At 43.3% G+C, this 27,676-nt stretch overlaps 2 protein-coding genes across 4 annotated transcripts; one reads left to right on the top strand and one right to left on the bottom strand.

Annotated features, from left to right (window-relative positions):
• Window positions 1-847: 847 nt before the first annotated feature.
• On the bottom strand, window positions 848-18,511 carry LOC139574570 (MORC family CW-type zinc finger protein 3-like). 2 transcript variants are annotated; one of them, XM_071399288.1, is made up of 16 exons: window positions 18,284-18,511; window positions 18,061-18,133; window positions 12,313-12,445; window positions 11,710-11,930; window positions 11,205-11,352; window positions 10,646-10,808; window positions 10,046-10,174; window positions 9,727-9,846; window positions 9,372-9,475; window positions 9,099-9,239; window positions 8,817-8,933; window positions 7,753-7,830; window positions 5,158-5,469; window positions 4,061-4,583; window positions 3,673-3,842; window positions 848-3,557 (listed from the first exon to the last, which is right to left on the bottom strand). In XM_071399288.1, the coding sequence occupies exons 1-16, from the start codon at window positions 18,359-18,361 to the stop codon at window positions 3,398-3,400; spliced, it is 2,670 nt and encodes an 889-aa protein (XP_071255389.1). In that variant the 5' UTR covers window positions 18,362-18,511; the 3' UTR covers window positions 848-3,397. The 2 variants fall into 2 exon arrangements, with proteins under 2 accessions (XP_071255389.1, XP_071255388.1); XM_071399287.1 differs by having other exon boundaries at window positions 4,061-4,586; window positions 18,284-18,510.
• On the top strand, window positions 17,688-27,676 carry syce3 (synaptonemal complex central element protein 3). 2 transcript variants are annotated; one of them, XM_071399289.1, is made up of 4 exons: window positions 17,688-17,965; window positions 26,315-26,378; window positions 26,785-26,893; window positions 27,120-27,676. In XM_071399289.1, exons 3-4 carry the CDS (start codon window positions 26,785-26,787, stop codon window positions 27,284-27,286), a joined length of 276 nt encoding a protein of 91 aa, XP_071255390.1. In that variant the 5' UTR covers window positions 17,688-17,965; window positions 26,315-26,378; the 3' UTR covers window positions 27,287-27,676. The 2 variants fall into 2 exon arrangements, with proteins under 2 accessions (XP_071255390.1, XP_071255391.1); XM_071399290.1 differs by lacking the exon at window positions 17,688-17,965 and adding an exon at window positions 25,985-26,044.

The raw sequence follows: 27,676 nt of genomic DNA, 5'->3' as shown, positions 1-27,676 counted from the left end.
GTGCTGAACAAATAGTTATGACTACGTCCGTACTAGCTCGCTCATTAATGTTTTAATCTAAATTATGGATTGCCTCTTATCCGCGTGTCGTCCCCTTATGCCATAGCTTGTACATCTCAATTGTCAGTAGAAACCATATTTGTTTAAGCAAGTAAGCCATATCAGCTGTTTTTTTAAAAGGCAGTAAATAACTTAAGGCCAAAAATATGACCCACCTCAACATAAGTGTGATCACACATTCAAGCCACACCTAATTCCACAAGTTTTCAACACAACATATTTTATTCCCCAGGTCGTTGCTGCAAATGAGAACGTGTTCTCAGTCAACTTACCTGGTAAAATAACGGATAAATAAAAAAATAAATAAAATGAGGCTGAATGAACTGCTTCGTTTGCCAGACAAGACAGTGGTAAGGTGTTGGGACTGCTGTTGGGATTCTGCTGTTAGGGCCTACATAAAGATGTCCTAACAGTTTGTGGGCCTCATCTATCACCGTTATAGTACAATTAATGTATTGTTTAGTGGCATTCCTGGCATGCATCCCACTTTGTTTACTTTGCCCCAACAAGATTTACATTCTAAAATCGCCACTGGTGAGTTGGAAATGGAGAAGTTAAACATGTCTATTTCAGAGCTCCTCACAGTAAAAGAGTAAAAATGATGGCCACTCTGCCTCCCTGTGGTCAATATTGTCTACTGCAGAATTTGATGAACTTTTGTTAGCTACTTTTCATTGGTTGAATTCAAACACACTTGACAACTTGCTTCAGACAAGAGGGGTAAGGTGTTTAGAACAAAAATGTTGCATGTTCCACTCAAGTCAGACAAAAGCACAAAATTCTGATATCTGGTTGATTTTCTTTAAAAAGATATACAAGCAAACAAACGGTAAAACATTGTAACGACAGGGTTGGTTAAGTTCAGGCTTACAGTATTTTGAATTTCTCATGGCACATTTTCAGATATTAAAATGACAAAACAATTTCACATATTAAAAACAATAGCAATGATGAAAAACAAACAGTAATATGCTTCTCAGCTTCTCTCACACAAGCCATGGTCTCTGAATGACACAAGGATAATTGAAGCAGAGACGGCTGGTTACCAATATGGATCCTTCCCATATGGTGAAGGTAAAACTTACAGCACAGCAAGCTGATCGGAGTACAGTATTACAACTTTTCAAAAACATCTCACACTCAGTGAGTACAGTATAACACATCTGAACTGTGGCAGAGTCAATTGGAGATAAAGTATTTACAATGTGACAGTCAGTCGTGATAATGCAATGGGAGAGTCAGTAGGGCTATTGGAGGGTCATCCGTTACAATGTAAAACAGTGTGTGGATAATGTGTTGTGGACATTGCACTAGAGACAGGGGTTCCAGGTTGGTATGAGCAAAGAAACATGTTACCTACAGTACAGTCGTGTCCAAAAGTTTTGAGAATGACAAATATTAATTCACAAAGTCTGCTGCCTCTGTGTCTTTAGATATTTTTGTCAGATGTTACTATGGAATACTGAAGTATAATTACAAGCATTTCATAAGTGTCAAAGGCTTTTATTGACAATTACATGAATTTGATGCAAAGAGTCAATATTTGCAGTGTTGACCCTTCTTTTTCAAGACCTCTGCAATCTACCTTGGCATGCTGTCAATTAACTTCTGGGCCACATCCTGACTGATGGCAGTCCATTCTTGCATAATCAATGCTTGGAGTTTGTCAGAATTTGTGGGTTTTTGTTTGTCCACCCACCTCTTGAGGATTGACCACAAGTTCTCAATGGGATTAAGGTCTGGGGAGTTTCCTGGCCATGGACCCAAAATATCGATGTTTTGTTCCCCGAGCCACTTAGTTATCACTTTTGCCTTATGGCAAGGTGCTCCATCATGCTGGAAAAGGCATTGTTCGGCACCAAACTGTTCCTGGATGGTTGGGAGAAGTTGCTCTCGGAGGATGTGTTGGTACCATTCTTTATTCATGGCTGTGTTCTTAGGCAAAATTGTGAGTGAGCCCACTCCCTTGGCTGAGAAGCAACCCGACACATGAATGGTCTCAGGATGCTTTACTGTTGGCATGACACAGGACTGATGGTAGCGCTCACCTCGTCTTCTCTGGACAAGCTTTTTTCTGGATACCCCAAACAATCGGAAAGGGGATTCATCAGAGAAAATGACTTTACCCCAGTCCTCAGTAGTCCGATCCCTGTACCTTTTGCAGAAAATCAGTCTGTCTCTGATGTTTTTCCTGGAAAGAAGTGGCTTCTTTGCTGCCCTTCTTGACACCAGGCCATCCTCCAAAAGTCTTTGCCTCACTGTGCGTGCAGATGCACTCACACCTGCCTGCTGCCATTCCTGAACAAGCTCTGTACTGGTGGTGCCCCGATCCCGCAGCTGAATCAACTTTAGGAGACGGTCCTGACGCTTGCTGGACTTTCTTGGGTGCCCTGAAGCCTTCTTCACAACAATTGAACCGTTCTCCTTGAAGTTTTTGATGATCAGATAAATGGTTGATTTAGATGCAATCTTACTGGCAGCAATATCCTTGCCTGTGAAGCCCTATTTGTGCAAAGAAATGATGACGGCACGTGTTTCCTTGCAGGTAACCATGGTTGGCAGAGGAAGAACAATGATTCCAAGCACCCCCCTCCTTTTGAAGCTTCCAGTCTGTTATTCGAACTCAATCAGCATGACAGAGTGATCTCCAGCCTTGTCCTCGTCAACACTCACACCTGTGTTAACGAGAGAATCACTGACATGATGTCAGCTGGACCTTTTGTGGCAGGGCTGAAATGCAGTGGAAATGTTTTTGGGGGATTCAGTTCATTTGCATGTCAAAGAGGGACTTTGCAATTAATTGCAATTCATCTGATCAATCTTCATAACATTCTGGAGTATATGCAAATTGCCATCATACAAACTGAGGCAGCAGACTTTGTGAAAATAAATATTTGTGTCATTCTCAAAACTTTTGGCCACGACTGTAGACTGGTGAGAGTGAGTTCTAGAGTGCAGAGTGTGAGTTTCTAGCGGTCAGAGTGAGTTTCTGGAGCGGTCAGAGTGAGTTTCTGGAGCGGTCAGAGTGAGTTTCTGGAGCGGTCAGAGTGAGTTTCTGGAGCGGTCAGAGAGTGAGTTTCTGGAGCGGTCAGAGAGTGAGTTTCTGGAGCGGTCAGAGAGTGAGTTTCTCTAGTGGTCAGAGAGTGAGTTTCTCTAGCGGTCAGAGAGTGAGTTTCTGGAGCGGTCAGAGAGTGAGTTTCTGGAGCGGTCAGAGAGTGAGTTTCTGGAGCGGTCAGAGAGTGAGTTTCTGGAGCGGTCAGAGAGTGAGTTTCTCTAGCGGTCAGAGAGTGAGTTTCTAGCGGTCAGAGATTGGGTTCTAGAGCACTGAGAGTGGGTTCTAGAGTGGAGACAGTGAGTTGGCGTCTATGATCTGCTGCAGGATGCTGTCTACGTCTGGTGTGTCCATGCTGATGCCCTGCAGGTCCAGGTGGGGCAGGATGGCTGACAGCAGAGCCACCACGTTCCCTCGGATTTTGTGGAGATTCTCCAGCACAATGCTGGGGAATACAGAGAGTAGAAAGTTAAAGAGAATGCAAAGCTAGAGAGCCGATGGATTGTGTGTGTATTTCTGTCTTTCTGTGTGTGTTTCTGTCTCTGTGTGGGTAAACACACCGGGAGCTCTGGTCCCTGGTCACTGGGCTGTCAGTCTGTCTCAGCCTGCTCTGGGGGTCAGCCTTCTCCCTCCTCAGTCTGCCCAGCTCAGGCTGTTCTTTCTGGGGCTGGACGCCATCCACAACCAGCCCTGGAACCCCTGGGCCACCGGGGGACGCGGAGCTCTCACACTGTAGAGAAACGAGAGGGAATGGGATAGAGTTCTCTATAAAAGTTTAAATTCAGAACAATTTACAGCTAGAATACAAGTTTAAACCAATAAGAAGGCTTGGAAATAACCATTTTATAATGTTCTTCATGTATCCTAACGGGGAGAGTACGTCTTTTGATTTCCCTAATCTTGTAAAACAATCAGACCTTTAGGAAATTCACAGTTAAACCTACTTACCTCCATTTGGTCCAGTTTGGTTACCATGGCCACCGGTGTCTCCAACCCCATCCCACCAGCTGCCTTATCCCCAGAGGGAGCCTCTGTCATCACCACGTTGTCTGGCGTCGCTGGGAGTGCAGTGGACCCCAGTATCCTCCTCAGCCTCTGAGCCTCCTTCTCCAGTCCAGCCAGTCTCTGGACCAGGGCTCCCCTGTCTGACCCAGCCCCCTCAAGGGTCAGAGCCCGGGGCCAGGGGCCCTCCGGACGACTCAGGGGGGACACCACCACCGTCTGGGCTGAGGGGAGGGAGGGAGGCCAGGCAAGGCTGGAGCTGGGCTGGGAAGGGCCTACTCTGGTGGCCCCCAGTAGTGCCTTCTCCCCCTTGGTCTTGTCTGTCAGTCCAGTCAGTGTCTGTGGTTTGTTGACGTCTTTCCCAGGTTGTTGCACCTCTTGGACCTCATCAGCGAACGGGTGTGGCTCCGCCCATGGTTGTGGTCTCTTGTCCATGTCCCTGGGAGGCCATATTGACTTACGCTTGTTTCTGCTGAGAGAAAGAGAGACTGAGTGTGTTTGTATCTATCTATATTTGTTTTGTTTTGTGTGTGTGTGTGTGTGTGTGCATATGTACAGGTGACATAAAAAATAAAGGAGACACTTGAATAAATGAGTGATACAAATTATATTGAAAGCAGGTGCTTCCACAAATGTATGTTTCCTGTGTTAATTATGCAATTAACATCCCATCATGCTTAGGGTTATGTATAAAAATGCCCAGTTGCCCATTATGTTGGCTACCATGGCTAGAAGAGATCTCAGTGACTTTGAAAGAGGAGTCTCAAAGGAGCATAGGCCGTTTAAAGGGTGTGTCTGTGTTTTTCAGTCACCAGATCTCAACACAAAGGAACACATATGAAAGATTCTGAGACGTTTTTCACCACCATCAACCAAACACCAAATAATGGAACTTCTTGTGGAAGAATGACGTCACATCCCTCCAATAGAGTTCCAGATACTCGTAGAATCTATGCAATAGTGCATTGACGTGTTCTGGCTCGTGGTGCCCAACACTCTATTAAGACACTTTATGTTGGTGTTTCCTTTATTTTGGCAGTTACCTGTATGTGCGTTTGCATGCGCGTGTGGGTGCGCATGTGTCTGACCCAGACTTGGACTGTGCCATGTTGTCCTCCTCATCCTCCAAAGTGGCCACCAGTGTAGCCACTGTCTTATTCAGCTCACTGTCCTCAGTCTCCTCTGTGAGCAGAGAAAGGGGGGCATCAGGGGGTAGGGGGCGAAGGAGGACCGGCTCAGATAGAGGGAGGGGTGTATCAGGGGGTAGGGGGCGGAGGAGGACCGGTTCAGACAGGCCTTGGGGGAGGACATGGTGCTTCCGCGGACGGCCTCGTTTTCTGACCAGGCCTTGGTCCCTTTTTAGACACAGAGTGGAAACAGAAGTGAATGGAACAACCGAGCTACAGGGCTGAGTACAGTATAGATAAGCATAGTAGAGTAGGTCTGTCTGTTATAAATATAAGGAAAAAATTCAACTGAAGGAGGAAGTCAGGTCTGCTCTGACACTGTGGTTTTGACCACACCGGATCTCTCACACTTATGCCGAGAATAACAATGTAAAACTCAGACGGCAAACCACAAACTGACACATGCACACAGAGTGCAAATACATGGCATTGAATGCACACATGCGTAGCCACTAGCCACACACACGAGCACACCCATGCACACAGACATCAAACAAAGTGCCAGTGCAGACGTTAACTGGCTGTGCATCTGGAGTTGAGGGATGGAGTGAGAATAGGGTGGAGGAGAGAATAGGGTGGAGGAGAGTAGGGTGGAAAAGAGAGCAGGGTGGAAAAGAGAGCAGGGTGGAAAAGAGAGTAGGGTGGAGGAGAGAGTAGGGTGGAGGAGAGAGTAGGGTGGAAAAGAGAGTAGGGTGGAGGAGAGCAGGGTGGAGGAGAGCAGGGTGGAGGAGAGAGTAGGGTGGAGGAGAGAGTAGGGTGGAGGAGAGAGTAGGGTGGAGGAGAGAGTAGGGTGGAGGAGAGAGTAGGGTGGAGGAGAGAGTAGGGTGGAGGAGAGAGTAGGGTGGAGGAGAGAGTAGGGTGGAGGAGAGAGCAGGGTGGAGGAGAGAGCAGGGTGGAGGAGAGAGTAGGGTGTAGGGTGGAGGAGAGAGTAGGGTGGAGGAGAGAGGAGAGAGTAGGGTGGAAAAGAGAGTAGGGTGTAGGGTGGAGGAGAGAGTAGGGTGTAGGGTGGAGGAGAGAGTAGGGTGGAGGAGAGAGTAGGGTGGAAAAGAGAGTAGGGTGGAAAAGAGAGTAGGGTGGAAAAGAGAGTAGGGTGTAGGGTGGAGGAGAGTAGGGTGGAGGAGAGAGTAGGGTGGAAAAGAGAGTAGGGTGGAGGAGAGAGTAGGGTGGAGGAAAGAGTAGGGTGGAGGAAAGAGTAGGGTGGAGGAAAGAGTAGGGTGGAGGAAAGAGTAGGGTGGAAAAGAGAGTAGGGTGTAGGGTGGAGGAGAGAGTAGGGTGGAGGAGAGAGTAGGGTGGAAAAGCGAGTAGGGTGGAAAAGAGAGTAGGGTGGGGCTGGGCAATAATGGCCAAAATTTGACGGTATTTTATGTTTTGATTAATAAAAGTTCTACATTTGCTTTATGAGTAGGGTGGCAACACATATATTCTAAATGATTTCAATGGGTCTTTCTCCATTCTGATTGTTTTATACTGTTCAATTCAATTTCAACCTAAAATGATTTCCTGCACTCATTTGAGATCATTTCTACACTGCCACGATATGGGCAAAAATACTAGGCCTTATTTTTAACCAAATGTTGCAATTGCAATTTAGATGAAAACACTTGGGTGAACTTTTGGAATCATGGAAATATAATGATTGTTATAATTCTATAGTTAGAATATAAATAGTGGGCACTTTGAGTCCAGTGTAGTTTGACATGACTACGAATGAAAATGGCATGGACCTAGTTATTGTGACAGGGTAGGAACCAAAGTGATGTTCAGTGTTTCCTAGGGGACCCTATAATCTTTGGCTACATTAAATCTTTATTCATATAGCCAACATATTCATGCTTCGCCTATTCCTCTTTGATTTAGAAGATAGTGTTACACAAACAACATGCTGAGTTAAGCCTCCACCAGTACTGGTATCAGGCTGTATTAGCTAGCTACGTTTGCTCTGACTCAGTACTTTTATTAGCTAGTTAGCTAGCCAGCTAACTAGAAGATTAGCATTAGTGGCTAACACAATTCAGCTTAACTTGTTAAGAAAATACAAACTACCTGTTTGCAGATGTAAGAAACACAAAACTAATATTGTAATTATAGAACGCTTGTGGATTTATATTAAGATCAAAGTGGAAACAACATCGTTGTATGTGCTGCATTGACCATGCAGACTGAACGAAAATGTCTCGTGGTCAAGCAACAACAAATGCGCTCCTTGAGTGACAGGGGGCGGGACTAGGTCTGTGTGGAAAGTGGTATGGAGAGAGAGAGCTGAGAGGGATGACTCAAGTAGCGGAGTGAACTATAAAAATGGACGTTACACACGGCGTATCACATTTAACAAACCAAACATTAAAATAAGAGTAGAGAAAAGAGTATAGGTAGGGTAGAGGAGAGCGTAGGGTAGGGTGGACATGAGAGTAGGGTGAAGGAGAGAGTAGGGGCAGGTGGTGGAATATTTACTTCTTGTAGGTCTTCTTCGGGTAGCTTGGAGTTAACTTTGCTTCACTCTGCTCGGCTTCCTCTGGCAAAGAGCAGCTCCTGAAATACACACCACAGGTCAGGTGAGGAAGTTCTGAAATACACACCACAGGTCAGGTGAGGAAGTTCTGAAATACACACCACAGGTCAGGTAACGAAGTACAGTTGATGAGAACAAAGACCACCTCACATGCAAACACACATGAAAACTTGAACGCATGCACACTCATTGACTCCATTTCTCTGTCTCCGTCTGTGTCAATTCAATTAAATTGTGTGTTTTTTGGCATGGGAAACATTCAGTGCATTTGGAAAGTATTCAGACCCCTTGACTTTTTCCACATTTTGTTACATTACAGCCTTATTCTAAAATGGATTTAAAAAATGTAATCCCTCAGCAATCTACAGACAATACCTCATAATGACCTGTTGTATTTGGCGCATGTGACAAATACATATTATTATTTTCTCTTTTTAAAACAGGTTTTTAGAGATGTTTGCAATTTTTAAAAATTGAATTCCTTATTTCCATAAGTATTCAGACCATTTGCTATGAGAGTTGAAATTGAGCTCCGGTGCATCCTGTTTCCATTGTTCATCCTTGAGATGTTTTTATAACTTGATTGGAGTCCACCTGTGGTAAATTCAATTGATTGGACATGATTTGGAAAGGCATACACGTCTATGTAAGGTCCCACAGTTGACAGTGCATGTCAGAGCAAAAAACCAAGCCATGAGGTCGAATAAATTGTCCGTAGAGCCCCGAGACAGGATTGTGTCGAAGGACAGATCTGGGGAAGGGTACCAAAAAATGTCTGCGGCATTGAAGGTTCCCAAGAACACAGTGGACTCCATCATTCTTAAATGGAAGAAGTTTGGAACCACCAAGACACTTCCTAGAGCTCACCGCCCGGCCAAACTGAGCAAACAGGGGAGAAGGACCTTGGTCAGGGAGGTGACCAAGAATCCGATGGTCACTGACAGAGCTCTAGAGTTACTCTGTGGAGATGGGAGAACCTTCTAGAAGGACAACAGACAGGTCGTACCTGAGCATGGTGTTGGGGTTCTGGCTGCAGTTCCAGTGTTCAGGGGTAGAGCTGTAGTGGCCTTCTGGGACACGCCTCCACTTCAGACAGTCCTCACACTGCAGCCACACTGGACTCCTACACACATGTACAAACACATGCGGCACATTTTGTTATAGGCACACGAGTTAAAACACACACTTTTAATTTCCTCTTTCTTAACCACAAGCCATCCATGTTAGCCCTGTACTTGCACTGTGATGTCCAACACACGTCAACCTAAAGACAAACATATAAACTCACTCCTCCCCTTCCTCCTCCTCATCTGAATCTTCCTCTTCGTTCTTCTTCTCCGCTGCCAGGAACTCTCGTTCTCTCGCCCTTTTCTCCATCATCTCATTCCAGTAGTCGTTGAGCTTCAGCCCCAGGGAAGACAGGGTCAGCCTGTTTCAAACCACACAAATACAGTGAGGAGGTTCCCATCCAGAACTTAAAATAGCATGTCAATCTGACAATCAGCTCATCTGATTCATGATAATACTGACTCATTTATGTGTATGAGTGTGTGTGTTTTACCTGTACTCTTTGGTGTATTCAAAGTCTTGCTTGTTGTGAGCCGGCTTCAGGAAGTTGCACTCAATGACCCCAATAACCCCGACCCCTACCCTCTGACCTGATGACTGAAGCAGAGAGGGAGGGAAAAAAGAAGAGCGAAATATAGGTCAAGGAAAAGTAGAGGGAGAGGTGGGGAGAAAGTGCGGTAAATATAGACGGAGTGAGATGTAGAAAGAGGGAGATTTAGAGGGAGAGAGGGAAGATAGGAGCACAGTATTGTCTATAACTATTAAATCAAACCCTCATGCAATATCTCATATATCTTGTTTGTTATTGACAGATAAAAACAACATTACAGTCTTTAATTCATCTGTACCTTGATCTGGTAGCCAACCTTCTCATAGGACTTGATGAGGCGGTTCTTGTGGTACATCATGATGCCATAGTGGTCTTTGTTTTTACGATTGAACCCAAAGGTGACCTTAACCCTGTCTTTCTGATAGAAACGGTTAAGGTTAATGGGCGTACGACAAGACTGAAGCCAAGACTGAAGCCTGTACAAGTGACCACAGTACTTTGCATCGTCAATATTTAAGCTAATTAAGTTATATTACTTACAGAGGACTGATAAACACAATAATTGTTTTTGGATAGAATTGAACAAACTAACAGATTCTAGTTCTACAGAAGGATACATTGAATTGGGGTTTATAAACGTCATTCTCGATCTGTGACAGGCTCTTGGCAACCAGCTTGGTCTGAACCTTCTTCTGTCGCAGGATGATCTGAGTCCGAGGCTTCAGGTACAAGATGCTGAGGTAGGCCTGTGAGAGTGATAGAGGCACTGCATCTCAGTGCTCGAGGCGTCACTACAGACCCTGGTTTGATTCCAGGCTGTATCACAACCGGCCATGATTGGGAGTCCCATAGGGCGACGCACAATTGGCCCAGAGTCGTTCGGGTTAGGGTTTGGCCGGATTAGGCCGTCATTGTAAATAGCAATTTGTTCTTAACTGACTTGCCAAGTTAAATAAAAGGTAAAAAAAAAAAAAAAATTTTGAGGAGGGGACTTCCTGTTCAGAATCCTATTCAAATCATCAAACGTTCTCACCTTCCTTTATCACTCTGTATGGCTATGCTGCATTCAAGGTCACAATCCTCTGGTGAATAGAGTTGCAAAGTGACTGAAAAGTTGACAGTGAACTTTCTCTTAACCATCCTAACCGGTCTCTCATCACTTATTCTCATTGTAACACATCACTTCATCAATTCATCTTTTCTTAGTTAACACTCACCCTCAGGGAGTAGTCCATCTCTGGGATGGTGTGGTCAGTCCTCTGCGGTCCAGGAAAGCTCTTCTTCCTGCCTCTAGTCTTGGTCTCCTCTGAGTGGATCTCTGGCATCCGGATGTCAAACTCATCGGTCTCGAAATCCAGCTCCGGCTTACCATCTTTGTTCCTGTACGTGATATTGTAGAACTCATTACTCGTGTCAGCTTCCTTCTTCATAGAATTATCAAATACTTATCTGTAATTAATCTTTAATGGGCCACTGATCCCTTCTGCTTTCGGAGATGATACCCAATACTGTTTCATTACTAACAAATGTGTGTGTGTAACCGTTTCGCTTCCATCCCTCTCCTCACCCCAACCTGGGCTTGAAGCAGGGACTCTCTGAATACATCGACAGCAGTCACCCTCGAAGAATCATTACCCATCGCACCACAAAAGCGGCAAGGGAAACAACTACTTCAAGGTCTCACAGCAAGTGACGTCACAGATGGAAACGCTACTAGGGTGCACCGTTAACTAGCTAGCCATTTCACACTGGTTACATATGTGTGTGCATCTTGACCTGCGTATGTTCCAGATGAGGATCTTGGTGCCCTTCTTGGAGAGGATGGCGTCAAAGTGCTGCAGCAGCTCCTGCTGGGTGTGGATCAGAGAGTGGGTCAGGATGGCATTCAGACTGGCCTCAGAGTCCTCAGTCACTACCAGCATCTGTAAGACATAGTTAAGGAGAGCAAGCAGGATACACACACACACACACACACACACACACACACACACACACACACACACACACACACACACACACACACACACACACACACACACACACACACACACACACACACACACACACACACACACACAAACACTTTTTCTTTCACTCCTTATAATTCACACACATGCATGTACTCTCTCTTCCTCTCTGTCTGTCTCTCTTCCTCTCTGTCTCTCATCCTCGCTCTCAACTTCAATTGCTTTATTGGCATGACAAACATTTAGGAAACATTTCCAAAGCATCAATGATACTGCATTGGGTCCCCTCTCCCCCTCTCTCTGTGTAAGGATATTGGTCTGTTGGTTGAAGGGCACTATGGGGACGATGACAGCCTGTGCCTTTACAGCCTGTAGGTAGCTCTGAGACAGCATGCCGACGGTCAGACAGCCTCCGTTCTTAGTGAAGATCAGAGCGTCACGACCCAGACGCATGGAGCCAGACTTAAAGCCGTTTCCATAGACACCGATGGCCTGGTGGCTTCCCTTACCAGAACCTTTCTCTGTGAAACCAAAACTGAACAGACAAAGAGAAGGGGTGGGGTGAGATTGCATCGTTAGTTGGAGAGGTGTGTCTGTATTGGTGTGAAGAGAAAAAGTGTGTGTGATATAGAATGAGGGGGAGAAAGAGAACGATTGTGTGTGTGTTTACGTTGTGTGTGTGTTTACGTGTTTAGGTGAGAGAGAGGGAGAGTGGGCGTGAGTGAGAGAAAAGAATGGTGTGAATGAAAGAAAAGGGACCGCTATGTGTTAGTAACTCATATGTCGTTTATGTATGGTTAACTACAGTATAACAGTTCACATAGCAGTGTGTGTAGAGGCTGCATCATGGACGATCAAACAGCAGTGTGTGTGTGTGTGTGTGTGTGTATAGACAACTGTACGTATGTGTTTCTCACCTGAGCATTTTGTGCAGTTTGCTGGGGGTCATGCCGCTGCCGTTGTCAGTGAAGGCCAGACAGAGCTGCTGTTGCTCCTCCACCACATCTATCCAGATCTGCCTGGCTGTCACTCCCGGGTCTGATGCATTATCTACACAGCACAAATTCAGTCAATCAATCATTAAATGCATCTATAAAGCCATTTCTACACGAAAAACTGTTGTAGAACAAGTTGTAAACATCACACAGTGCTTCACAGGGGTGTACTGTAATTATTAAAATCAGTTGACCAAGTTATCCTGAAGCAGGGGTGTACTGTAATTATTTCCCAGTTTGGGAAATCCTGCTATAGCCTAACCAGAAGGTGTGAAGTAGGTGAACTGCTATCTATTATAGCAAAGGCCTTGTGTAGTCCAAATGACATTTTCCTGTGTTTTATATCATATTGTGCAACAGCTGATGAAACTAACACTGTAAAAGTGTTAACAAATTTGATCAGTGTTATTTCCTGATAGTTACGGGTTGAAAATACAATTTACACAGGACCTTCTTGTCAGCAAGGGCAGGAGTTTTGGCTTTCCATGGTGACATATAGGAATAAGCTGTGATCATATTAGAAGCATATTACAGCATGCGGCAGGGGCTACAGTCCATTACGGATTACAAAGGAAGACCCAACCGTGATCTGCCCGACGCTGCCTCTGTACCAGATGAACTCAATGCATTTTATGCACGCTTTGACAACAACATCGTATGAGGGCCGTCAACAACCCAGAAGATTGGGCGATCTCGCTCTCGGAGGCCGACATGAGAAAGGTTTTTAAATCAGGTCAACACCCACAAGGCCCGACAATATTCCAGGGCGCGTTGTCAGAGCATGCACAGAACAGCTGGCAGGCATATTCATGGTCATTTTCAACCTCTCCTGGTTCCAGTCTGTAATCCCCACATGTTTTAAGATGACCACCATCATTCCTGTCCCCAAGAACTCTAAGGCTTCATGCCACAATGACTACCTCCCTGTAGCACTCAGTTCTGTAATCATGAAGTGCTTTGAGAGGCTGGTTATGGCACACATTAACTCCACCATCCCAGACACCCTAGACCCACAACAATTTGCATACCGCTCCAACAGATCCATAGATGACGCAATCTCAATTGCTCTCCACACTGCCCTCGTCCACCTAGATAAGAGGAATACCTACAGTATTTGAGAATGCTGTTCATAGACTACAGCTCAGCGTTCAACACCATTGTCCCCTCCAAACTTCTTGACGGGCCGACCCCAGGTGGTGAGGGTAGGCAACATCACCTCCGCCACGCTGACCCTCAACACAGGGGCCCCACAGGGGTGTGTGCTTAGTTCCTTCCTGTATTTGCGGTTACCCACGACTGCGTGGCCACGCACAACTCCAACACCTCATCAAGTTTTGCTGACGACATGATGAGTCAGCCTACAGGGAGGACAGTGTGGTGCCAGAACAATAACCTCTCCCTCAACGTCAGTAAGACCAAGGAGCTGATCGTGGACTACAGGAAACGGCATGTCGAGAGCTTCAAAGTCCTCGGTGTCCAAATCATTAAAGACTTAAAAGTATGCAAACACACGTGCAGTCGTGAAGAAGGTGCGACAGCGCCTCTTCCCCCTAAAGAGGTTGAAAAAGTTTGGCATGGGCCCTCAAATCCTCAAAAAGTTCTACAGCTGTACCATTGGGAACATCTTGACTGGCTGCATCACTGCCTGGTATGGCAATTGCACTGCCTTTGATCACATGGAGCTACAGAGGGTGGTGGTGTGGATAGCCCAGTACATCACTGGGGCTGAGCTCCCTGCCATCCAAGACATCTATATCAGGCGGTGTGGTAGGAAACCCAGGGAAATCGTTAAAGACACCAACTATCCGAGCCATAGACTATTCTCTCTGCTTCTGCACGGCAAGAGGTACCGGTGCATCAAGTCTGGCACCAACAGGCTCTTCAACAGCTTCTATCCCCAAGCAATAAGATTGATAAATAGCTACACAGACTGAGTTAACCTTGCATCTTTATTGATCTTTTGTTTTTTGCACACTCACAGGGCCCTACACAATCACACACACACTCATAATTTGCACATACATTTATACTGACTCTACACAAAACGCACACACATACAAGCTGCTGCTACTCTGTTTACAGTTGAAGATGGAAGTTTACATACACTTAGGTTGGAGTCATTAAAACTAGTTTTTCAACCACTCCACAAATGTCTTGTTAACAAACTATAGTTTTGGCAAGTCAATTAGGACATCTACTTTGTGCATGACAAGTAATTTTTCCAACAATTGTTTACAGACATATTATTTCACTTATAATTCATTGTATCACAATTCCAGTGGGTCACAAGTTTACATACACTAAGTTGACTGTGCCTTTAAACAGCTTGGAAAATTCCAGAAAATGATGTCATGGCTTTAGAAGCTTCTGATAGGCTAATTGACATCATTTGAGTCAATTGGAGGCGTACCTGTGGATGTATTTCAAGGCCTACCTTCAAACTCAGTGCCTCTTTGCTTGACATCATGGGAAAATCAAAAGAAATCAGCCAAGACCTCAGAAAAACAATTGTAGACCTCCACAAGTCTGATTCATCCTTGGGAGTAATTTTCAAACGCCTGAAGGTACCACGTTCATCTATACAAACAATAGTACACAAGTATAAACACCATGGGACCGCGCAGCTGTCATACCGCTCAGGAAGGAGAAGCGTTCTGTCTCCTAGAGATGAACATACTTTAGTGTGAAAAGTGCAAATCAACCCCACAACAACAGCAAAGGACCTTGTGAAGATGCTGGAGGAAACAGGTACAAAAGTATCTATTACCACTGTAAAACGTGTCTTATATCGACATAATCTGTAAGCCCTCTCAGCAAGGAAGAAGCCACTGCTCCAAAACCGCCATAAAAAGACAGACTACGGTTTGCAACTGCACATGGGGACAAAGATCATACTTTTTGGAGAAAATTCCTCTGGTCTGATTAAACTAAAATATAACTGTTTGGCCATAATGACCATCGTTATGTTTGGAGGAAAAAGGGGAGGCTTGCAAGCCGAAGAACACCAACCCAACTGTGAAGCACGGGGGTGGCAGCATCATGTTGTGGGGGTGCTTTGCTGCAGGAGGGACTGGTGCACTTTACAAAATAGATGGCATCATGAGGTTGGAAAATTATGTGGATATATTGAAGCAACATCAAGACATCAGTCAGGAAGTTAAAGCTTGGTCGCAAATGGGTCTTTCAAATGGACAATGACCCCAAGCATACTCCAAAGATGTGGCAAAATGGCTTAAGGACAACAAAGTCAAGGTATTGGAGTGGCAATAACAAAACCCTGACCTTGTGGGCAGAACTGAAAAAGCGTAAGCGAGCAAGGAGGCCTACAAACCTGACTCAGTTACACCAGCTCTGTCAGGAGGAATGGGCCAAATTGCACCCAACTTATTATGGGATGCTTGTGGAAGGCTACCCGAAACGTTTGATCCAAGTTAAACAATTTAAAGGCAATGCTACCAAATACTAATTGAGTGTATGTAAACTTCTGACCCACTGGGAATGTGATGAAATAAATAAAAGCTGAAATAAATAATTATTCTATTATTCTGACATTTCACTTTCTTAAAATAAAGTGGTGATCCTAACTGACCTAAGACATTGAATCCTAGTAAAAATTCCCTTTCAAGAATTGTGAAAAACTGAGTTTAAATGTACTTGGCTAAGGTGTATGTAAACTTCCTTCTTCAACTGTATCTTATATCCTATTGCCTTGTCACGTTTAGCGACTTACAGGAGCGATTAGGGTTAAGTGCATTGCTCAAGGGCACAGACAGATTTTTCACATAGTCGGCTCGGGGATTCAAACCAGCAACCTTTCTGTTACTGGCCCAATGCTCTTAACCACTAGGATACTTGTCACATAGTCACCTTACCCCTAGACATATCTACCTCCATCACTCCAGTATCCATGCACATTGTAAATATGGTATTGGAACTGACCCTGTATATAGTTACTTGTGATCTTCATATTTCTTATTTCTCATGTTTGTTTTCCTATTATTACATTGTTATTGAATTGCTGGGTTTTGAGTTTGTAAGAAATGCATTTCACTGTATTTGTGTGTGACAAAACTTGAAACATTCCAGGCGGTAAATTGGTTAATAGACCAATAACATTCCAAACCTCTCTGCCAATAACAACTAGTTTTCAGTTTTCCCTCTCCACTCAGACCACTCCGACAGTCCTAACAAAATTCTTGCTTGAGAAATAGTTTAAACTATTTTTGCCTATTTTAATGGAAATCTATTACAGTAAGGTACTTAAGTGCTACCCAGAAATGATTTCATATTGATATAAAAACGGCTGCATTGGGCCTTTAATCAAAGTCACAACACAATGGGCTTGTTTGAGTTGAGAAGTGAAGTTGGGGAGGTGCATCTGCGACAGCCGAAAGTCGGACACAGATGTGGTTTTGCAACAGGAAGGCTCAGTGCAACATGTCAGTGTTGCCATGGTTTCTAAAAGGTTATATGTAATGTCAAAATAAATACGTCACCAATCCCCATATCACACACTCAAAAACTGTAAATATAGGTGTGTACATTGTACTATCAATTGGTGAAAGAGAGACTCAAATATCATGTTCAACTATACATGAATCGCAGCAAAGTTAGTTCTTGTTTAGTTACTTCTTTGGTCACGTTTGTGTGGGTCAAACAAAAACATCCTAATGATTAGTTGACAATTGCCTTCCACAATTCAGGTGATGGCTGCAGGATGAAGTTGAAGAGCAACTGTGGAAATTTGCAGGCGACGGCAGACAAAACTTCATGACCATTGATGACGTGGTTTTTGTAAAGTATATGCAATCATCATGTAGGCGGACAATTTTTATCCCCATAACGCAACACACTTTAGAAGGTGGTGACCAACGACTTAACAAAAGTGATCTGCTCCAAACACGCCCAGTATGTATCTTCAGTGCTTGACTAAAGTAGGTGCCGGTACTGTTTATATTCAGGTGCAGGAGCTCCACAATACTGTTGAGCTAATATTCTAAGAGGAACAGGAGCTCAAGCAGTAGCAAATTTGAGGTGCTGGTACTCAGCTACGTGAGCTCCTGCCCAAGTCAAGCACTGCTTATTTTAACCAAATGCAAGTCTTCAGTATACACCTCACTTGGAGTTATACCAAGCATGCAAATCGTAGGCGTTTACAAACCAACAGACAATGCACACGGCACCAACCAACTTGCCAATTCCAACCAATGATCATGCACAGAGTGGTTTCTCAGCGCTGACTGGTTGAAACACATCTACAGATAAAAACGAACATGAATATAAAACATTCTACTCGCATTACAAGTGGTGTTACTGTGTTGATACTGCGTCGAGAAAAATATATTCTGCATGCCTGGCAAGCGACGTCATGACATATTAAAGTTACTGTAGGCAGAACTTTTTCCTCCAAGTTATGGCACTTCATTTATTATACTTACATTTTATAACTAAAGTTAAGTATATGCGACACATATTGCGATGAGAAAATAACAGGTGGATGATAGACTGTCGATGAAGAGCGCGCACCACAGACATGGCGTCTATAGTATTTCTTTACGCGGAAGCCATGTCACCAGTAAGTTTTTACGCACACACATTTGCAACGTTCCTACCTCCAGCAGAAGGGGAAATGAAAACACAGAAAGTATCAAAATTAAAGTTGTCTGTTACCTATTAGTTCTGCAACTGCGCTGAAAGGCCACGTATGACTTGTTGAATTACTATTCAGGAAGGACGGACTCATCTGCAAAAAACCAACAACTTCGATATTTAGTAATTTTCTTTATAATAAAAACAAACGTCAACAACCAATATAGACTATATGAACGAATACAAATGCAATAGCTCATAACCCGTTTTTGTACAATAAATAACTTATTTTAAAAATACATACGGAACTGAGACGAATCCCATGCTCGCTAAGCCTCGCCATGTTTTTACAGTGAAAGCCAGTTGCAGGCAAACGACACATACGTCAAAGACAGTAGAGTTTAAACTCTGTGCCTACGTAGTGAGTAGCGACAGGCCACACGCGCAGGTCTGTCTTGCCGCGTTCACGCTCTAGTCGGAACTTGGAAACTCTGAAATGTACGACTTTCTAGCCTACTTTTACCAGGGTCCTGTTCAACCACATAGCAAGTCGGAAATGTCAGAGTTTCCTAGTTCCGACTAGTACATACACGCGGCATCTGTTCAGCCCGAAGGGGGAGGCCGTCACTAGCTTCTACCACATAGTCATAAACCACGCCCATTTCGACAATTTGTATAATTTTTTTTAAAATAACCCTAACCGTAACCACACGGCTAATCCCCCGGGAAGTTGCAAGGTGGTGCACCTGCTTTTTCCCCGGTGTTTTAGACGTATGGTTTCAAAGTTCAGAAAAGCCTTCGCAGAATAGAATAACAACTTCTATAGACAAAGAGAGTGCCGAAGTAGGAAGTGTTGATGTGGTCTAAAACTAATAGTGTAGGAACGGAAACGCCACAATACGCCCCTAGTACGCACAGAAGTAGTTTTTTTTATCTGCCTTTTTAAAATAGAGGTGAGTTTGGTTTGGACAAACAAAAGCAGGGCTGTGTGTTATAGTCTAGTGGACATTGAACCTTGACCTTACAGGCTTATGTCCTGGGTATTGAAACAGACCACAGAATGCTGCACCATTCAGCCATACAAACAACTTCCTTTAGTCCAGCGATTCACACAACAAATGTGCGTATAGGACCCCCAGGGTCTCCAGGGTCTCTGGATAAAATGATCACATTGAAAATAATAGCCGCAATGCCAAAATATCTCACATTTTAATGGAATAATTGTTTTACAGACATTAAAACATTGGCCAATTTCATATACAGTGCATTCAAAAAGTATTCAGACCACTTCCCTTTTTCCACATTTTGTTACATTACAGCCTTATTCTAAAATAAAACATTTTCCTAATCAATCTACACACAATACCCCATAATGACAAAGCAAAAACAGTTTTTTAGATTTTTTTTCAAATGTATAAAAAATAAAAAACAGAAATACCTTATTTACATAAGTATTCAGACCCTTTGCTATGAGACTCGAAATTGAGCTCAGGTGCATCCTATTTACATTGATCATCCTTGAGATGTTTCTACAACTTCCACCTGTGGTAAATTCAATTGATTGGACATGATTTGGAAAGGCAAACACCTGTCTATATAAGGTTCCACAGTTGACAGTGTATGTCACAGCAAAAAACCAAGCCATGAGGTTGAAGGAATTGTCTGTAGGGCGCCGAGATTTGATCGTGTCGAGGCACAGATCTGGGGAAGGGTACCAAAAAAATGTGTGCGGCATTGAAGGTACCCAAAAACACAGTGGCCTCCATCATTCTTAAATGGAAGAAGTTTGGAACCACCAAGACTCTTCCAAGAGCTGGCCGCCCGGCCAAACTGAGCAATCAGGGGAGAAGGGCCTAGGTCAGGGAGGTGACCAAGAACCCAATGGTCACTCTGACAGAACTCCAGAGTTCGTCCTTGGAGATGGGAGAACCTTTCAGAAGGACAACCATCTCTGCAGCACTCCACCAATCAGGCCTTTATGGTAGAATGGCACCTAAAGACTCTCAGACCATGAGAAACAAGATTCTCTGGTCTGATGAAACCAAGATTGAACTCTTTGGCCTGAATGCCAAGCGTCACGTCTGGAGGAAACCTGGCACCATCCCTACAGTGAAGCATGGTGGTGGCAGCATCATGCTTTGGGGATGTTTTTCAGCGGCAGGGACTGGGAGACTAGTCAGGATTGAGGGAAAGATGAACCAAGCAAAGTACAGAGAAATCCTTGATGAAAACCTGCTCCAGAGCGCTCAGGACCTCAGACTGAGGTGAAAGTTCACCTTCCAACAGGACAACGACCCTAAGCACATGGCCAAGACAACGCAGGAGTTGCTTCGGGACAAGTCTCTGAATGTCCTTGAGTGGCCCAGCCAGAGCCCGGGCTTGAACTCGATCGAACATCTCTGGAGAGACCTGAAAATAGCTGTGCAGCGACACTCACCGTCCAACCTGACAGAGCTTGAGAGGATCTGCAGAGAAGAATGGGATAATCCTCCAAATACAGGTGTGCCAAGCTTGTAACTTTATACCCAAGAAGACTCGAGACTGTAATCACTGCCAAAGGTGCTTCAACACAGTACTGAGTAAAGGGTCTGAACACTTATGTAAATGTAATATTTTTGTTAGTTTTTTTTCTTAAAAAATATCAAAAAACCTGTTTTTGCTTTCATTATGGGGTATTGTGTGTAGATTGATGTGGAACAAATACAATTTACTCCATTTTAGAATAAGGCTGTAACGTAACAAAATGTGGAAAAAGTCAAACGGCGTGAATACTTTCCGAATGCTCTGTATGAGGTGTTCCATGTCATTTCAGCAAGCCATGACACCCACCATCAGATTGTTCTGAAATTGTTTCTGTAGTTAAAAAGGCAAGATTGGCATTCCTGAAACATTATTTGGTTGAAATGTTATTAAATCTCCAAGAAATTTGATTGCACCGAAATTGGCTATTTAAAATGTATAGGATTCAGATAATATTAAATAAATATAGTACCAACGTCCAATTTGGAACAAACTTCTTCCTACAAATGAGTATGACGAATCCCCCCAAAGCAGTCTAAAGCAACCCACGGACCCCGACACCCCATGCCAATCCAACCCCAACAAACAGTATACAGTATCAGTTCTTTATGTTTGACAAAGAGTATGAAGCTGCGGCTTGGAGTATTTCTTCTCCATACTATGTAATGTATTCCCTGTGAATCTGGTAATGTGTTTTTCAATAACTAATTGAAGTCACTTGCTTTATTTACCATAAAGTAGTGTGATATTACCAGTTGTTGACCAGTAGATGCCGCTGTTCCTGCTATATCCTGCTATATATTGTGTTATTGACTGTACGTTTGTTTATCCCATGTGTAACTCTGTGTTGTTTGTGTCGCACTGCTTTGCTTTATCTTGGCCAGGTCGCAGTTGTAAATGAGAACTTGTTCTCAACTGGCCTACCTGGTTAAATAAAGGTGAAATAAAAAAAATAAAAAATAAAATATCACCACACTTTTATCCATTTTGCTGGGCCTGGTTTCCTTAAAGCATCTTAAGGTTAAGGCTAAATTAATCTTAGAACAATGGGATCATATGGTTCAACAATGCATTTAGCCTTAAAATTATGCTTTTGGGAAACCGGCCCTAGTTTTATGTGTTTATTAAATACATCACAACATTTCCTTTGCAACTTTGGGTAGAACATCAAATCGTCCTCACAATTCAAGCTAGTCCTCCATGAAAGCAATTCAATTTGTCCCCCCCCCCTCTTTGTGTGTGGTTAGTCCCCTCAAAAAAGTCTGGATTAGGTACTGTTAGATTATTCTCGGTGAAGAAGTTAACCACACATTCTTCCCAGTCAAAACAGTTTGAGCAAATATTATGACGCTTTTGTTAGTTTTGGTGTTCCACGGGGCTTTTCCCGCTGTTCGTGTACATACATTTTTTTTCCTGGGGCAAGTCGAAGTTCGGTACCTGAAGTGTACTACCCTAAGTGTTTGCTGTCATTCAATGAGAGACGACTAGTTTTCATGCACAGTTTTTCACTTGAGAAATACTGCACCAAACATCTTAGTTAGATGTAAAATTACGTGACTAAAAGATTTCTTGATTATGAGGCAGTGTACTGTATACTGGCTTTGTTGTTGCATCTCAATAGGAACAAACAGTAATGTTGCTGTTTTTTTTCTCATTTTTCAAGCGAAGGTCTTTTAAAGGAGTATGCGAGGCACAGACATTTGCTTTGCCTAGCCGAGTTCTGCTAGGAGCAAACAGAACCTAGTATGCCGGCAGCTTTAATCTACAGTACGTCTAATGGTTTCAATGTTATGGCGTCTAAGGGTCTTCAATGGTAAAATTCCCAAACACACACTGTATAGTGTTTTGTGCATGGTAAGGGTGTTGGGTTCTATTAGGGTTGTCACAATATTTTAGTCCCTAGCCCATTTTTCCATCAAAGGTTTGGGCTTGTAGGAAAAGTCTTTATGAGAATTGCACCATAGGGATTGCATCAGAGAGTGGCCACTTGTTGGACTATTCAAGCAGAGTTGGTTTGAAGAATTAGGTTGCTAAGAGATGGACAAACTGAATTCCTTTCATGGAGGACTGGCATGAACTGTGAGGATGACCACACAATCAGTAGCGGGTACAATCACTAGGGAAGACAGAAAAAAAGCCATTTTACAACCTATTTGTTGTGATAATTACATTGTTTGCTCTATAACCGGTTAGTTCATATGCCTTGCGACTGTGATATATAGACCAAGACAATAAGATGACACTGTGGCAGAATAAATACAACCACACCTTTGTTTCATCACAAAACCGGAGAGCAACCTCTTTCCGGTGAAGTCCACAAAGCATCTCGCATGTAACTAACATTTACAGAGCATTCGGAAAGTATTCAGTTCCCTTCACTTTTTCCAAATGTTGTTACATTACAGCCTTATTCTAAAATTGATTCAATTCGTTTTTTTCTTCATCAATTTACACACGATACCCCATAATGACAAAGCAAAAACATTTTTTTATAAATGTTTGTCATTTATTCAAAGTAAAACAGGGGCCTCCCAAGTGGTGCAGCGGTCTAAGACACTACAACAGACCCGGGTTCCATCCCAGGTCTGTGTCGCAGCCGGCCGTGACCGGGAGACCCATGAGGCGGTGCACAATTGTCCCAGCATCGTCCGGGTTAGGGGAGGATTTGGCCGGCATGTCCTTGTCCAATCGCACTTTAGCGACTACTTGTGGCGGGCCGGGGGCATGCACGCTGACTTCGGTCGACGCATTGGTGTGGCTGGTTTCCGGGTTTAGCGAGCTGTGTGTCAAGAAGCAATGCGGCTTGGCGGGATCGTGTGTCGGAGGACGCATGGCTCTCGACCTTCGCCTCTTCCGAGTCTGTACGGGAGTTGCAGCGATGGGACAAGACTATAACAACCAATTGCATATTACGAAATTGGGTTTAAAAGGGGTAAAAAAAAGTATTCAGATCCTTTACTCAGTACTGTGTTGAAGCACCTTTGGCAGCGATTACAGCCTCGAGTCTTCTTGGGTATAACATTACAAGCTTGGCACATCTGTATTTGGGGAGTTTCTCCTATTCTTCTCTGCAGATCCTCTCTGTCAGGTTGGATGGGGAGCGTCGCTGCACAGCAATTTTCACGTCTCTCCAGAGATGTTTGATAGGGTTCAAGTCTGGGCTCTGGCTGGACCACTCAGGGACATTCCGAGCCACTCCTGCGTTGTCATGGCTGTGTGCTTAGGCTCGTTGTCCTGTTGGAAGGTGAACCTTCACCCCAGTCTGAGGTCCTGAGCGCTTTCATCAAGGATCTCTCTGTACTTTGCTCCGTTCATCTTTCCCTCGATCCTGACTAGTCTCCCAGTTCTTGCCGCTGATAAACATTCCCACAGCATGATGCTTCCACCACCATGCTTCACCGTAGGGATGGTGCCAGGTTTTCTCCAGACGTGACGCTTGGCATTCACGCCAAATAGTTCAATCTTGGTTTTATTAGACCAGAGAATCTTGTTTCTCATGGTCTGAGAGTCTTTTAGGTGCCTTTTGGCAAACTCCAAGCGGGCTGTCATGTGCCTTCTCCTGAGGAGTGGCTTTCGTCTGCTGCAGAGATGGTTTTCCTTCTGGAAGGTTCTCCCATCTCCACAGAGGAACTCTGGAGCTCTGTCATTGTGACCATCAGGTTCTTCGTCACCTCCCTGACCAAGGCCCTTCTCCCCCGATTGCTCTGACATGCACTGTCAACTGTGGGACCTTATATAGACAGGTGTGTGCCTTTCCAAATCATGTCCAATCAATTTAATTTACCACAGGTGGACATCAATCAAGTTGTTGAAACATTTTAAGGATGATCAATGGAAACAGGATGCACCTGAGCACAATTTCAAGTCTCACAGCAAAGGGTCTCAATACTTACGTAAATAAGGTATTTCTGTATTTTTGTAAATAAATTTGAGCTAATTTCTAGAAACCTGTTTTCGCTTTGTTATTATTAGAATAAAGCTGTAACGTAACAAAATGTGGTAAAAGGGAAGGGGTCTCAATACATTCCGAATGCACTGTATATAAGAAAGTATGTGGACATCCCTTCAAATTAGTGGATTCAGCTATTTCAGCCTCACCCGTTGCTGACAGGTGTATAAAATCGAGCACACAGTCATGCAATCTCCATAGACAAACACTGGCAGTAGAATGGCCGGCCTTAGTTAAGAGTTCAGTGACTTTCAACGTGGGACCGTCAAAGCCCTTATCCGTGGTATACTGGCCATATACCACAAACCCCCAAGGTACCTTGTTGCTATTATAAACTGGTTACCAACCTAATTAGAGCAGTAAAAATAAATGTTTTGGCATACCCGTGGTATACGGACTGATATACCACGGCTGTCAGCCAATCAGCATTCAGGGCTCGAACCACCCAGTTTAAAATTACAAATAGTTTGTAGACTGCATATTGACTGCAAGAAGCTCAAACAGATATGTTTGACTAAAACATAATCATTTCAAACCTTATTTACATTTGTATACAATCACTTGTCTCTCTTTTATGTGTGGGAATACGTGGCAACAGATTTCTTAAATTAAAATCATTTGGAGCTCATTTCCTGGAGTTTTTACAGTCTTTTAATTAATGTCCAACAATGAAAATGTAGAAAAATTTAATTAAACAATTTAGCCTGCGGGCCACCAGTTGGGGAATCCTGATCTAGTGGAAAGCCTTCCCAGAAGAGTAGAAGCTGTTATAGCAGCAAAGGGGGTACCAACTCCATATTCATGCCCATGATTTTGGAATGAGGTGTTCGACGAGCAGGCGTCCACTTACTTTTGGTCATGTAGTTTATTTTCACAATGAGACAAATCTATCGGTTTTATACCCTAAGTTGCAAAGGATCAGTGTCATCTAGTGGTCAAAACCTTGTATTTTCACCCTACTTTATGGTAAATAATGCATTCAACTTCAATTACTAATTTCTCTGAACAGGGGAAAAAAATACATCTCCAGATTTACAGGGGCATACATTACATAGTATGGAGAAGCAATACTACAAGCCACAGCTTCATACTACTTGTCAAACATAGAGAGCCAACCGATTCTGAATACTGGTTGCTGGGGTGGGATTGGTGTGAGGGTCCATGGGTGGCTTTTTATATTTTGGGGGATTCCTTCGTGTCTTTCTCATTGGTAGGAAGATGTTTGGTCCAAATCAGACGTATATATACTATATCTTAATTTCTCATTGAATATTATCTGAATCCTATAAATTAAAATGGTAAATTTGAGTGCAATCAATTAGCTTAATTTCTCAGAGATCAAATTATATTTAAACAAAATCATGTTTCAGGAATGCTAATCGTATCTGTTACTAACTACAGAAATTATTTCTGAACAATCTGAGATTGCCGGGGTCGAAATCCTCTTTTTTGTGCTTTTTGAGGTGGAACAACCCATATATTATTGAATATGAGGAATTTTTGTTTTGCGATCCACTTTCAAATGCTTATCAATTAATGGCCATTGGCTCCAGCACATGACAGGCTGGGTTCGATTTGTCTCTGGGAAATTCCATGGTAACAGAATTATGCTGAGACTCATTTATCACTTTAAATTGTATACCAAACAAAAACCATTGATTTGAAAGTTTAACAAACCACATAACTATGCACAAGGACTACTTTTAACAATTTCCACAGAATAAAATTCGAGGGAGATTTTATAGCAGATCTGTTACCAAAGTTTTCATATCTGCAGTTTTTCCAGTAAAATATGTTTTTACTATGTAAATTGTTCGAAGTAATAATTTATTTATTGGCATGACGATCCGCAAATTTGTTCCTCAGTGCGCGCGCAACCTTTGCTAACAAACAACCAAGACAAAAGGAAGAGACTCCTAGCTAGAGCATTGTAAGTATTTTTTCTTTAAATATTCATAACTAAGAAGATGCTTATTTTATTAAGGTACTCGAAATTGTGTTATTTAAACCAAACTTGATACAAGCTCACAGACTGCTTAATTTGTTTGGATACATTTTAGCAACGGTTTGCAGTCAGCTAGCTAACGTTAGCTAGTTAATTTAGCTAGCTAACGACATGAACCTGTCAATCAAATGTCGCCAAAATAAAACGGTTTTGAAAACGTATAAACTAGTTTATCATGACCATACCTTATACTTATTTACCGTATACGCATTTATCCCAATCATTTTGGGACGTTCATGAATCATTTACAGTGTGGTTGCTTTTGTTTGCAACAATTACAGTAAAGTTGTTAAGTGTTTCGAATTTTAATGAGAATATATGGGGTTTGTAGATGGCCGCTTCTCCTTCATCCTGCGACCATCAAGAGGACTGGGGCGAAGAGATGATGGAGATGAACAAGGATTTAGAGAGAATGATTGAAGACGTGGAAAATATATCAGGTATGGTAACTAGCTTTATTAAGCATCTGTATGATGTACCTATTGTTATTCTGAGATAACTCTCCACCACCATTCAATTTACTACCAACCCTTTTTTTATTACATTTAGAAAAGGGAATTACACACATCCATTATATAAATTCTGCCTTGTGTTTTAAATCATACTCTGTATGACCCAATACTGACACCAACTGCCCCATCCCTCATCTCCCCTGTGGTTTCCCAGTACAGCTGACGTGGATGGCCTATGACATGGTGGTGCAGCGAACCAGTCCTGATCTGGGGGACTCCATTCGTCGGCTGGAGGAAGAGTTTCTTCGCTGCAGGGCTGTCATCTGTGGCTCCCCTGGGGAACAGGAGCCGAACCAGGGAAAGGACCAGGGGATGGGATAGGAACTGGGACAGGGGCTGAACCAAGTTATGGGGATGGAGTGTCCTAGACCTGTACATACCACCGCCATCCCACTGACAGATGTGATTGGCCGTGATTCACCAGGAATATTTGATTTTCTGAAATGGACCTTAATCCACAGATAGCCTGTGTCCTGTATACTTGTCTACAATGTTGTTGCAGTTATATGTAGACTAGTCTCATCTCTGCAGCAGCAACCACTGCCCCACACTGCATGCTGTCTAAGCTGAGCAGCAGGCTGTTGTATGGTGCTGTTGTATGTAGGTTATTGTTGTGTGTTATTTACCTTTGGACAGGGTGTTCAATTAGCTTTAGTGTTGTGTTCTGAATTTGTGGTTTGGTCAAGTAATAAGATAAACTTGAATAGCGAA

The sequence above is a fragment of the Salvelinus alpinus genome, chromosome 4 (assembly GCF_045679555.1).
Source record: "Salvelinus alpinus chromosome 4, SLU_Salpinus.1, whole genome shotgun sequence".
Classification (NCBI taxonomy): domain Eukaryota; kingdom Metazoa; phylum Chordata; class Actinopteri; order Salmoniformes; family Salmonidae; genus Salvelinus; species Salvelinus alpinus.
This window is presented reverse-complemented; position numbering and strand designations above follow the sequence as displayed.